The 13,726-nt window shown below is 34.6% G+C and overlaps 1 protein-coding gene across 1 annotated transcript in view; it reads right to left on the reverse strand.

Annotated features, from left to right (window-relative positions):
- LOC307048876 (UDP-glucuronosyltransferase 2A3-like) overlaps positions 1-13,278 on the reverse strand; it is a gene marked incomplete at both ends in the record, with an annotated part of 30,516 nt that extends 17,238 nt beyond the window's left edge. Inside the window, 4 exon segments of the mRNA XM_079698128.1 lie at positions 1,279-1,427; positions 12,551-12,591; positions 12,593-12,957; positions 12,961-13,278. Coding sequence (XP_079554254.1) covers positions 1,279-1,427; positions 12,551-12,591; positions 12,593-12,957; positions 12,961-13,278 — 873 coding nt within the window.
- Positions 13,279-13,726: the final 448 nt, after the last annotated feature.

Here is a 13,726-nt window from a genome sequence, read left to right on the forward strand (position 1 = left end):
TTGTGAAACATGTCTGAGTCATTTTTGTGAAATTGTCTGCATGTGAAAAGTGGGGTTGGAAGGATAAACATAGTAGTGTGGCAAGGTATTACCTAATGAGCCATGGGATATGTCCTATCTCTTTCTGTACCTTTATTTATTTTAGATATTGGTTTACTATCTCCAGTAATAGCACTCAATAGAGCTTGTCTTCAGCTATACCTTAGTTGGTATGAAAAGCATATTCAGAATCCTGAAGTAAAGTTTTAAACTTCAATATCCATCTTATCTTAAACAGAAATCAAGAACTCTCCTGGGAACACCATTTAACCTGCTATCTTCTACAGAGATTATGTTTGTTTACCCACAACCCAAGCAAATGAATATCTGTCTCTTCACTGCCTATTGATAAAGATATTTAAATACAATATTCTTACTGTATTTACCTATTATTTTCCTTTGTTTCTCAATATTGTTTTCTTCCAATATTTCTGGCAGTCCATATTTATTCTTTGATAACATTGGAATATGGGTATATGATTTTCTCTTTTACTCCAAAAAATCCCCTGATATCATGGTCATAAAGAACCAATTCAGCGTTTGGGTTTCTCAGTTTTATGATTTCTACTTTATGTTGATGACTCCCAATTTATTTCTAATGCTCTCTGCTGAGACTGAAAACTTGTATTAACAGATGATTCCTAGAAATCTCCACCTGAAAACTCTTTAGACTTCTTAAAGTGAATTTGAAATTGAACTCATCACTGCCATCTCAAAAAAACTTTTTCAACTAACAGTTTCCTGGCTCAGTAAATCTCATTGCTCTCCAAGAGGCCCTGTCTGATTTCATATCTTCCATAAGCACTTAACTTCTTCTTACTGACCAAAGCCTGTAAGAGTCTGCCCAAGACTCACGAAAGCATCTTTATCACTCAAATGATCATAGTAAATGTCCCTATTCATAACTCTATCATGCTTGTTAGGAAGACTACAGCAGTCTTCTTAGTGATTTCCAAGGCTCTAGCTTCCTGTTCTTCAATCCAATATCTATACTATGGACACAATGATATTTTTAACATGTCACATGGCAGACTTCATTCTCTGCTTAAATATCAAAGTAAAGTTAAAAAAAAGAAGTAATATCATTCATAAAAGACCCCTATGATTTTGAAATTAGATTTGGTGTAGCAAACTGAAGACATCCAGCAGCATAGCTCTGTTATTGACACTGTAAGCTTTAAGGGAAAATCAGGATTTTATCATAAGGTACAAAAAAGCCCTCCACTGTAATAGACTTACCTTAGGTAATGGTTTGGCAGGTTTACAATGCAATCCTCCTACAAACTCAAAATTAGGTAAGTATGGACGAGGAAATTCAAAATCCCAATATGTCCTGATAAGCCAAATTTCCGCTTTCCCCATAGTCTCACATAACGTAGTGGGTCTTCCTGGAGAAAATGAAGAAAGTTGTCTAGAAGTTATTAGCATAAATATTTGCTGGGGAAAAATTACGCCACTAATTTTCTGATGTGCTATTAAGGAAAAAAATAAATCTAGTTTCTGTAGATTACTTATCACGTCTAGATATTAAAAGGAAAGGGAATTTAAAGTAATAAGGAAGGAGGCAGAAAGGGAGGGAAGGAAGAAAGGAAAGAGGATAGGAAAGAAGAGAGGAAGGTGGGAGGTGGGAAGGGGGGAGAAAGAATGTTTGAGTAGTGAAAGAACAGTAATATTTAAAATAAAAATAAAATCAATAAAATCAAATAAAAATAAAATTCTTTTACAAAAATAAGTTCTTTCAGGAAATACATTTGATCAAAAATTTTAGCCACAACTCCAAGTACTGATGGATTTAATACTCACTGTTTTTCTCCAACTAAAGGACAGATGACAGATTAGCCCCAACATATTAACACCAGATCAACTCTCAGTGGCTTTCTAATTTCCAGTCAGGACTGTATTTCTACCTTTCAGCTTGTTACAATTCCTGGTTCACTCATATTGTTGAAGAATCCCACCAATATCAGTTTACCTTATCTTGCTGAGTCAAATCTCATCACTAATGGCAAATAATGATTTGCCATTATTTTCTCAGTGGGAAATCCCTGAGTAATTTCTACCTAATACAACCCCTTTTGGAATGTAGAGTACACATGCATGCATTATTAATATCACACACTTATTTTAGTGTTACCTTTAAATGATGTTTTTTGAAAGGAACAGATTCTAAGTATTCATTTTAGGAGATTTGTGGAGAAGAAAGAGTATTTGCAAATTACCAAGTCAATCATTCGTATACACAGAAAACGTGTTTTGCATCTAAGTAAAGAAAAATTCAGATGAGAATCTTCCTTTCTTAAGGATTCTATTCAGAATTGGTGATCATGTATACCCCAGGTTGGATAGCCTCTTTTTAGAATCATACTACTTTGTAGTGCTTGGATATATGTCTGAAGTTATATAGGCAATGATTTAATTTGATAATAAAGAAGCAAATTCCAAGGACACTCAGCGTGAAATTGCCAGAGACTGGATGAGAACACTGCCTCACAGTTTCCCCCCAATATGTTATTGTTCTTTAGATGTCTTGTTCCATGCGTGTGACATCCTGCCTTGATTACTAAGTACTTAGGTGAAATTACTGTGTAAACCTGTAGACCACATTTTAAGAAAGACCTAGCTTAAAGTATTCACTAAACTTCTATATTTGAAACAGTTATGCGCAGCATGAAATACAAAGCCAATCAAATGTGAGAACAAAACTGAGCAAAAGTATGCAAAAGTTGTTAAATACTTTCATAAGACATTCTAAATGTTATGCTGAGGACTTGTAAAACAAAAATATGGAATTAAACTTTACCACCAATCTTTTTCCTATAGTTATATTATTACACAAAATGAGTTATGAACACAGTGGAAAATTATATAAATAATTGATAAATAGCCATTAAATTTGAATTACCATATAAATATTGTTATTGTTTGAATCTATTACTTTAATCCTACATGGTGAGTCTACTGAGATGCCTTTCAATTTCAAAGAATTCTTAGAGGTAGCCTGAATGTATGGCAAAAGCCTTAATGTAGGTGAGTTGGATGGAGGGAATTCAGCAGAGGACAGTTACCAATCTCTCAGTGGTAAGTCATGCAAGCCGCAGATATCAACCTAGAAATAACTCTTCTAGGCTCTTTAGTTTATTCATTTCTTTCAAAGGCATGTGAGGAAACTAATATGCATAATTTCTGTATCACTTTTAGAAAATTAATACTTTACTTTTTTAGAAAATTTTTGTATCACAGCAAAACTGAGGGGAAAGTGGAGATATTTCCCATGTACCCTTGTCTTCACACATGCATAGACTCCCTCAGTATCAACATCCCCCAACAGAATCGTACATTTGTTGCAATTGATGAACCCACACTGAAACATTATAATCATCCAAAGTCTGTTGTTTACATTATAATTAACTCCTAGTATTATAAATTCTGTGGTTTTGGACAAATAATAAAGACATGATCAATCATTATGGTATCATACAGAGTATTTTCACTACCCCAAAATTCTTTCGTGCTCTGCCTATAAATCCACCATCCCCATCTAACCCCCTAGAAACCACTGATTTTTTTTTTTTATGGTCTCCACAGTTTTGCCTTTTCCAGAATGTCAGAGTTTGAATCGTACAGTAGGTAAACTTTTCAGATTGGATTTTTTCCTTAATAATAGGGACTTAAGGTTCTTCCATTGTTCCACATCTCTTTGTGGCTCAATAACTCATTTTTTAGAGCTGAATAATATTCCTTTTTTGGATCTGCACCTTGGTTGCTTCCAAGTTTATCCATTCACCTACTGAAGGGCAACGTGATTGCTTCCAAGTTTTGTCAATTATGAATAAAGCTTCTATAAATATCCACGTGCACATTTTCGTGTAAACATGTTTTTAACTCCTTTAGTTAAATACCAAGGAGTGTGGTAGTATGGTCAGAGTATGTTTACTTTTATAAGAAGCCACCAAAGTGTTTCCCAAGTGGCTGTACCATTTTACTTTCCCACTAGCAATAGGAGAGTTCCTGTTCCACAACTTTCCAGCTTTTGGTGTTGTCAATGTTTTGCATTTTGGCCATTCTGATAGATATGTAGTGGTATCTCATTATTATTTTAATTTTCATTTCCCTCAAAACAAATGACATGGAGCATCTTTTTATATGCTTATTTGCCAACTATATATATCTCCTTTGTGCAGTATCTGTTATTGTCTTTGGTCTACTTTTTAATCAGGTTTCATGATTTCTTCTTGTGGAGTTTTAAGTGTTTTTAAAAAACATTTTGGATAACAGCTCTTTATCAGACCTGTCTTTTGCAAATATTATCTCCCAGTCTGTGCCTTGTCTTTTCATTCTCTTGACATTGTCTTTCACAGAGCAGAATTTTCTAACGTTTTGTTGAGGACCTCTGCCTCTATGTTTATGAGAAATATTGATCTGTGGCTTTCTTCCCTTGTAATGTCTTTGTCTGGTTTTGACATTTAGGTAATGCTATCCTCATAAAATGAGTTAGAACTTATTCCCTCAGCTTTTATCCTCTAAAAATGACTATAAAGAATTAGTATAATTTCATCTTTGAATTCATTTTTGTTACAATTTTTTGTCTCTCCTTTTTTGGTTTTTCTTAGGATTTGCATCTCTCTGCTTACACAGTTCATCTGTTTTTACATGCTGTCCACTTTATCCATTTAGAGCCTTTAGCATGTTAATCAGAGTTGTTTTAGGTCCTTGTTTTGAAAATTACAACATTCTTGCCATCTCTGGTTCTGATGATTGTTCTGACTACTCAAACTATGCTTTTGCCTTTTGGTATGCCCTGTAATTTTTCTTCATAGCCAGTCATGATGTACTGGGTAAAATAAACTATTGTAAATAGGCCTTTTAAATGTGGTGGTGAATTTTGGGGAGAGAAGCAGTCTACAGCCCTAAGATTGGTCTCAGTATTTTACTGAGTCTATGCCTCTGGACTCGTCACAACTCTTTCTCAATTTTTTCTCCCACTTTATTTGGGGAAGGATGGTCTAGAGTTGGGTATATCCCTTTTCCATGTGGTAGTCTAGAGGGACCTGGAGTTGGGTATTTTTCTTCTGCAGGTCAGTTAGGCTCTGATAATATCCCCAACACATTGTGCACTGGTTAACTAGTTTACCCTGAGAACAGACCTTTTTAGGAAGAACAGAGTGCTCTAGCTTCTTTCAAAATGATTCATTTTCCCCTCCCCTAACTGGAAGTAAGGGATTTTTCTTTGATATTTACTATGGAAAATTGGTTGAGCTCCTGGAAGTAAATCTCACAATACTGTGGGGACTCCCCTATGACTGAGTCCCACTGGATTTTTTAACTCTCAGATTTGTCCACACTGAACCTCCAGCAATTCACCAATTATAGTTCAGGTGTTCCTACCCAGGGAGTGGTTCCTGTGGTGATTTCCAATCCTGAGTCTCTGCTCTTGAGTGTTCAGATAAGCTGAAACTCTCTGTATATTGCAAAAGAATATACAGATACATTATTAGAATAGAGTTTGATAATTTCAGTGGATACAAAATATTGTGAAATGGCAACTGCAATTTGTGTGTATGAATAAAAGAAAATATAAGTAAAATATATACCTCAACTTCTAATTGTTGAATAATTGTATAAGAGTTGTGTAAACTATGTCTGATTAGAATTATAAATTCTTATTAAAACCCATTGTAGAAAAATAAATAGAGCTATCATGTTCATTGATAGGAAAATCAAAATTCATAAAGATGTCTATTCTCTCCAAATCAATCTACAGATTCCTTGTAATTCTTATTAAAATCTCAAAATCCCAAGGTTCATGAAACAATAATTTTTGTACAATTTTACATTGAATTTTTAAAATCTATAGTAGAAGAGCAAAGAGCTAAGGATAACCACGGTGCTTTAGAAGAGATACAAGGGGAGAGGGTATCACCCTTCCAGGTATTTTGAGCAGGATGACCAAATAAGATGTCTCTCATGTATCCCCCTACTCCTCAACAACAATGATTTGGCATTTATCCACAGACAAATGTGCCTTTGTGGGAGATTCAGGATACAGATAGGAGATTGTGAAATCTAGGTGCAGTACAAGACAGACAAAGACCTTTTGAGAAGACAAGTTTGCAATCAGGTGACTGACTCATAGAGTGTGATTCTGGTTGCAGACATGGAAAAAAGCTCTGTACCCCTGAGAACTCAACTACAGCCTGTTTCTCTTTGGTTCTGTCACCAACACCATAGGCCAAGGAACCCAAGAAGAGTCATGCCCACCTGCATGTCCAGTAATAAACACAAAAACCTCAGTCTCAGCTCTGGGCCCTGAAGTGGCCCATGGACTGTCTCGAGCACCTATGGGATCCCTGGAGGCAAGTTTGCTAAACTTGGTCAGACTGTAGATTCTGAAAGGGCCCTGTAACTGGGCTGCAGCCCCTCCCAGCCACAGTCCTCAAGTAGCCTTGCTGGCACAGCAACCAGGCAGGAGACACTCCTGTCTGCACCCCAGGAGATCCTGAAAAGCTCCTATACTTAACTCCAGCCTGCTCACAGCCACAGTCTGCCTGCTGTCCTGAGGGTTCAGGGTCCCAGAGGGAGACACTTTGACCTACAACCTGGAGATTCTGAAGGGTCCCTAACTTGGCTCTAGCCTCTTCTAGCCACAATCTGTGAAAAATTCTGCTAACTTGCAGACCTAGCAAAATACGCTCAAGGCTGTGTCCCCAGAGATCCCCAAGAGTTCCCTACCTAGCTGCAACTCCATCACAGTTACAGTCCATTAGCAGATCTGCCACACAGGGACCCAGTAGGAGACACTCCTGTCTGTGCTCTCAGAGATACTGAAAGGGCCATACACTTAGTTCCAACCCCTCCCAGCCACAGTCCATAAGTCTAATTTTTGATGGGTGGGTAAAGAGAATGTGGTATAAACACACACACACACACACACAATGGAATATTATTCAGCCATGAAAAAGAAGAAAATCTTGACATTTGTGACAAAATGAATGAAACATTCTAAGTGAAATAAGTCAGAGAAAAACAAATACTATATGATCTCACTGAAATGTGGAATCTTAAAAAAAAAAGGCTAAATTCAAAGAAATGGGAAGTGGATTGGTGATTGTCAGGGATGGGTGTGGGAGGCTTAGGGAGACGTTGGTCAAAGGGTATGAACTTTCAGTTATAAGATGAATAAATTCTGGGGATCTAATATTCAGTATGATGACTATGGTTAACAATACTGTACTATATACTTGAAAACTGCTAAGAGAGTAGATATTAAATGTTCTCACCACAAAAATAGTAAATAGGTGGGGTGATGGATGTGCTAACTAACAATACTGTAGTAAACATTTCGCTATACTTCTGTGTGTATCAAGTCATCATGTTGTGCGCTTTAAACTTACACAATATTATATGTCAATTATGTCTTAATAAAGCTAGAAAAAAGAACAAGTACAGAAAAGAAAGATAATGAATAGAAGAAAAACCACTTAAGTAGTGAAATTTCTGAATGATAAAGCAAACATTGTAGTTAACTAGGGAAAAGAAGAAGCCTTGAATAAATAGTAATGGTACAACTCCTTATCCCTGGGCAAGGGTAAGAAGAAAGAAAGGAGAGGCGAGAAGAAGAGAGGGAAGGAGGCAGGAAAGAAGGAAGTAGGAGGAACAGCAAAGGAAGGAAGGTGAAAAGAAAATAAATTGTGAGCTTCCCTGGTGGCTCAGTGGTTCAAAGTCCGCCTGCCGATACAGGGGACGTGGGTTCGTGCCCTGGTCCGGGAAGATCCCACATGACGTGGAGCGGCTAGACCCGTGAGCCATGGCTGCTGAGCCTGCGTGTCCAGAGCCTGTGCTCCACAATGGGAGAGGCCACAACAGTGAGAGGCCCACGTACAGCAAAAAATAAATAAATAAATAAATAAATAAAAATAAAAAAAAGAAAAGAAATTGAGCCCAACCTACAAAATACACAAAAATAAATTAGTAAGTAAATTAAAATCTTCAAAAGTAAAGCAAGACCATAGCTTCTTTGGAGACAATATAAAAGGCAATCTTTATGCTTTCAGAGTAAGAAAGGATTTCCTCAAGTACATAAAGAAATGGTTAATTAATTTGACTCCATTAAGTTTAAAACCTGAAGGTCTTCATATGATATTTAGGAGAATGAGAAGCACATCATAAACTGCCAAGAAGATGTTTGCAATACATGAAACTAACAAAGGCTTATATAGAGTATACAAGGAATTTATTGAATCCATAATGAAAGCACAAGCAAACCCACTAGAAAAAATGGGCAAAAGACATGAGAAGGATATTCACTGAAAAAGAAAAATGGCCTATAAAATATGAAAAGTTACTTAATCTTAGTAATAGAAATCTAAATAAAACCTAAGATGCAATTTCAGACTTACCATATTGACCAAACTTAAAAAAAATCATTATTTTGAGGAATTATAAAATTAGAACATGGTGACAGTTGCTGATGACTGTTAATAAAAGTCATTCAATCATATGCTAAGTAAGGATGTGGTACTGTGAGGACTAAAATGCTGTGTTGGTTAAGGTAAAATTTTGTATAGTCTTGGTTGGAGTATAATTTTTTGAGAAAAGTCTGAAAATACCTAGTAGGGGAAAAATTATATATATATATATATATATATATATATATATATATATATATATATATATATATATATATATATACATATATACAATTTACATCCTATTGATACTATTGCTCTGTTATTACAACAGAGGACATATACAAAAATGTTCATAATAGCAGCATTATATTAAAAAAAATTGTAAATAGATAGTTGTCCATCCACAGAATGTCATGATGTAGTCGCACAACAGAACATTATCTATAGAACTTTAAAAAAAAAAAAACATGATTGCATCTTTAAGAGTATTGAGCATAAGTAGCACATTTATGCTTGTATTTGTATAATATTTAAATAAACTAAACAATAGTGTTGAGGAAATCACATATAATGGTAGACATCGAATTTCCAAGAAAATATTCACCAAAGTCAGACTTGTGGTTTTTACTGGAAGAAGCATGTTTCTAAGAAACTGATGACTATCTATTTCTTAACTTGCTTGTAGGGCACACAGAAGTTTATCTTATTATTTACATCAACTGTATACTTACATTTTTTCACTTTTTATTGGAATGATATTTTCTAAAATCTGAAACTTCCTGTGTAATCTTTTAAAATTTATAAAAATATTTTTATGTTGATGTAAATTAGTTTAACATTCCTAAGCCAATTGATGGGCTTAAAAATATGTTTGTAATGCATATCATAGAAAAAAAGGCTTTAGATTCCCTAAAATTCCGACCAGTTAGAGATCAATAGAATAAACAGCCCATAAGAAAATGGAATAATTGCTGGCCACTTAAGAAAACGTCTGAAGATAAAGGTTAAATGTTTCAAAAATTTTAGAGGACATTGTAGCAGAGATATAAGTACCAAAGTTTAGGGCAATTTTTTTTTTTTGTAACACGAGAGCTGGAACAATCGAAGTATATAGCTTTCACACTAGACCAGTTCAATGATTTGTTATACCCATTCATATGAATATCACTAAATCAATATAAAGGATAATGTAGATTTTAAAATGTTGTGTGGAAAGATGTCAAATCTATATTAAGTGAAAAAATAGGTAAACATGAATATTTAGTCATCATTCCTAATGGTAAAAGAAAGAAAAAAATGTATATTTATGTTTAATAATACATAGACAATATCTTGATGTAAAAACAAGAAAAGTTAATAGTGCTTATGTAGGAGAAACATGAAGCTAATTATCATTCATTATATATACTTTTGTTCCATTCAAATTATTTAGCAATTTGTATTAGTTATTTTTATCATGACATCAGGAATGAAATTATACTCATAGTGCACTCAGAATTGCTTAATAAAGAACATGAGAGTACAGCAATGAAAATCAATGACAGTACTTACAGTAAAAGAAAAACCTATTAAAGATGTTAGAGTTAAAAATTTGCCATTGATCCTAAGGATTATATTTGTTTCATAATATGTATACATACAGAATCCTATATTTCTCCTCTATTTATGTATAATATGACAAATGTCCTAGAAAGTTATTGATTAGAACTAGGGCAACATCTCTAATAATCAGAGTATATTTCTAATTCTGTGTTTTGTGCTTATTTGTGAGGGAAGAAATAAGGCTAAGGCCCTAGTCTTATTTACCTTAAATCCACACATTGCCTATACCCAGGAAGTTCTTATCAGTTGTAAATTATTTATTGTGAAATCAATTCAGTGTAAATTCAAAATCGTGTGTAAATCTAAGGATTTTTAAAGTGGGTTCTTTTGAGTATTAGTTCTGTGAAACAATGTTTCTATTAAAAATCAGTGTTATGGACTGAACTATGTTCCTCTAACATTAATATATTGAAGTCTGACTGTATTTGAAGATAGGTCCTTTAAAGAGGTAATTAAAATTAAATGAGGTTATAAGAGTGTGGTCCTAATCCAACATGACAGATCACCTTATAAGAAGAGGAAGAGACACTATGAATGTACATATACAGAGGAAAGACCATGAGAGGACATAGCAAGAAGGTGACCATCTACAAGCCAGAGAGAGAGGCCTCAAGGGAAACCAGCCTTGACAACACCTTGGTCTTGGACTTCTAGCTTCCAGATCTGTGAGAAAATAAACTTCTGTTTTTTTATGCCATCTAGTCTTTTAGATTTAGTTATAGCATCCCTAGCGAACTACTACATTAAGGAAGTTAAATTAGTTAATATTTCTAATACCCAGTATGATCTTTTGTTTGTTAGTTCATGTTTCTTCATGACTCTCAAAAATATTTGGAGTGATAACAAATGCTGGAGAGAGTGTGGAGAAAAGGGAACCCTCCTACATTGTTGGTGGCAATGTAAGTTGGTGCAGCCACTATGGAAAACAGTATGAAGTTTCCTCAAAAAATGAAAATTAGAACCATATGGTCCAGCAATCCCACTCCTGGGCATATATCTAGAGAAAACCATAATTTGAAAAGATACATGCATCCCAATATTCATAGCAGCACTATTCACAATAGCCAAGACATGGAAACAACCTAAATGTCCATCGACAGATGAATGGATAAAGAAGATGTAGTACATATATACAATGGAAGACTACTCAGCCATAAAAAAGAATGAAATAATGCCATTTGCAGCAACATGGCTGGAACTAGAGATTATCATCCTAAGTAATTCAGAAAGAGAAAGGCAAATACAATATGATATCACTTATATGTGGAATCTAAAATATGACACATATGAACCTATCTATGAAACAGAAACAGATTCACAGATATAGAGAACAGACTTGTGGTTGCCAAGGGGGAGGGAGGTGGGGAAGAGATAGAGTGGGAATTCTGTGTTAACAAATGCACTATTATATATAGAATGGTTAAACAACAAGGTCCTACTGTATAGCATGAGAACTATATTCAGTATCCTGAAATAAACCATAATGGAAAAAGAATATAAAAAAGAATGTATACATATATATAACTGAATCACTTTGCTATACAGCAGAAATTAACACAACATTGTAAATCAACTATACTTCAGTAAAAAAAAAAAAATTGAAGTGAAAGCCAGCCTCAGCTGATGGGATCAGATAAGAGCTAGATTTGTGAAAATTGTAAAGCAAAACCATTCTTTATTAGAAAAGGCAAGTGATTAAAAATAGAACGTATGTAACTACTGAAGTGAAAAATATGCTGTTTTTAACACCTCAAGCTGTAAACTCTTTTAAGTTTCTACTTAACTTTCCAGGTTTCTGTATTATGTTCCCCCAAGAAACATAAAACATACTAGGAAACTTTTCAGTATGACCAGCTATGATGAAGCAGTTCACATATTTCATTCATGAAATTTCATCCCAAATTTATGAGAGAGATAGGAATAGAAGGTACCCAACAGGAGAATGGTATAAAATTTAAATCTAATAATCTATGATTTTCAAAATTTGTAGAGCAAAATTCAAAGAAAGTTAAATAACAAATTTAATCCCATTGTTAATATAGCTTAGGTTTCAGTTTATTACTGGAACCAGGCAAGAAGATTATCTTCCTCTTTCAACAAACATTACACTCTCTTTACCAATAAGAAGTCAAATATCCTCCTTTATGAAAACTCAGTGTACTAGACTTATTTGTGATATCCTGCATCTGACAAAAATACATCTTCCACTGGATTGACATTTAATAGCATGTTTTATATTTCATTTTGTTTTGGTAACAATCTTTTAAGTATTGAAGTATCCTACAAAATAGATGACTGTAAAGAAAGAGTAAGCATAGCAAGATATTTCTTGCCTCCCTTTCACAATTATTTATTGAATAACTGTTCATTGTTATCAGTTGTGGAATTTTATGTGGAAGTGAAAGTTTTAAAAATATATTCCTTTCATCTTCCTAGATTTTTCTTAAACCTCCTTAGTTTCTTCTGATAACTACTTTAGAATGAAAAGCAGAGTCTCTTACCTAATACTTTACTGTAAAACTGGTCCCAAAGCTGAGTGTCAGTCATATTGTTGGAGCCAGAAGTCAAAGAAAATGGAAAGCATTAAATTTTTTACCCTTTCTGGAAATGTCATTTTGTCTCTTAGTCCTACCATGGCAACAGGCACATAGGAAGGCAGAGCTGGAAGTTTCCCACAGTATTCCTCCATTGTGCTATCCAAGGAGAGCCTTAGAGTGTACACAAAAGGGACTCCCAGAAACTCAGCAATCAGCTCTCCACAGGGCATCACAGGGTCTATAATCATAACATTATAGTTGGTTTCCTTGAGTTTCTTCTTGATTGACTGGTTGTAGACAACACTCTCACACAGAAATGTTAAATGTCTACTTATTTGAAGAAAAAATTCTTGCAGTTGTTTTGTTGATTGTTAGGGTGACAATGATGGCATGACGTTAACAGGCAGGTCTGAAAAGTCATTTAGTGTATTTTCAGCAGTCTCTCTGTCCTGTGGCACAGGGACCACCTCAAAGTTCAGTGTGGAAGGCTTGTTGTGATCAATGATGAGATTTTGTGGAGACACCAACATAGTTACTTCGTAGCCCCTTTTTGTGAGTTTCTCCAAAATAACCTTTAGATTGAGCCAATGACTCATGTCACAGGGCCACACCAGGACCTTCTCACAGAATCCACAGCCAGTGTAGCTGAGCTGCAGCAGTAGAATTGCTGAAACCCATTTCTCAGACACCATGACAGCAGCTGCCTCACTCATTGCTCTACAAAGTTTGAATATTTGCTGGGTACAGAAATGAAGTGGAAATTTAGACATAGATCAAGTCAAAAATTAATTTCTAGAGTTAGGAAATGGCACTTACATGCAGAGAACTTTGCCAGTGTTTTTAACTGTGCACAGTACTATATGAAATTTGTTCAGGAGGAGATATGAAATATTTATATATTTTGGAGGAAATGATTGCCACATTCTAGGAGTTTGTTTTAAATATGTTAAAATAGAAAAGATATTTTTAAATACAATTTTAAAATGTGATGGAAGAAGCCATTTAAGTGAGTCTAGTAAATAATATGGTGTATCTTTTGGAACATGATGATTAACAATTTGGGGAAACATAAAATGTAGGTCTTGTCATAAGGTTGGTCACATGGTAGTATGTGGATAAAACACATACATCACATAATAT

The sequence above is a fragment of the Hyperoodon ampullatus genome (genome assembly GCF_949752795.1).
Source record: "Hyperoodon ampullatus genome assembly, chromosome: 1".
NCBI classification, from domain to species: domain Eukaryota; kingdom Metazoa; phylum Chordata; class Mammalia; order Artiodactyla; family Ziphiidae; genus Hyperoodon; species Hyperoodon ampullatus.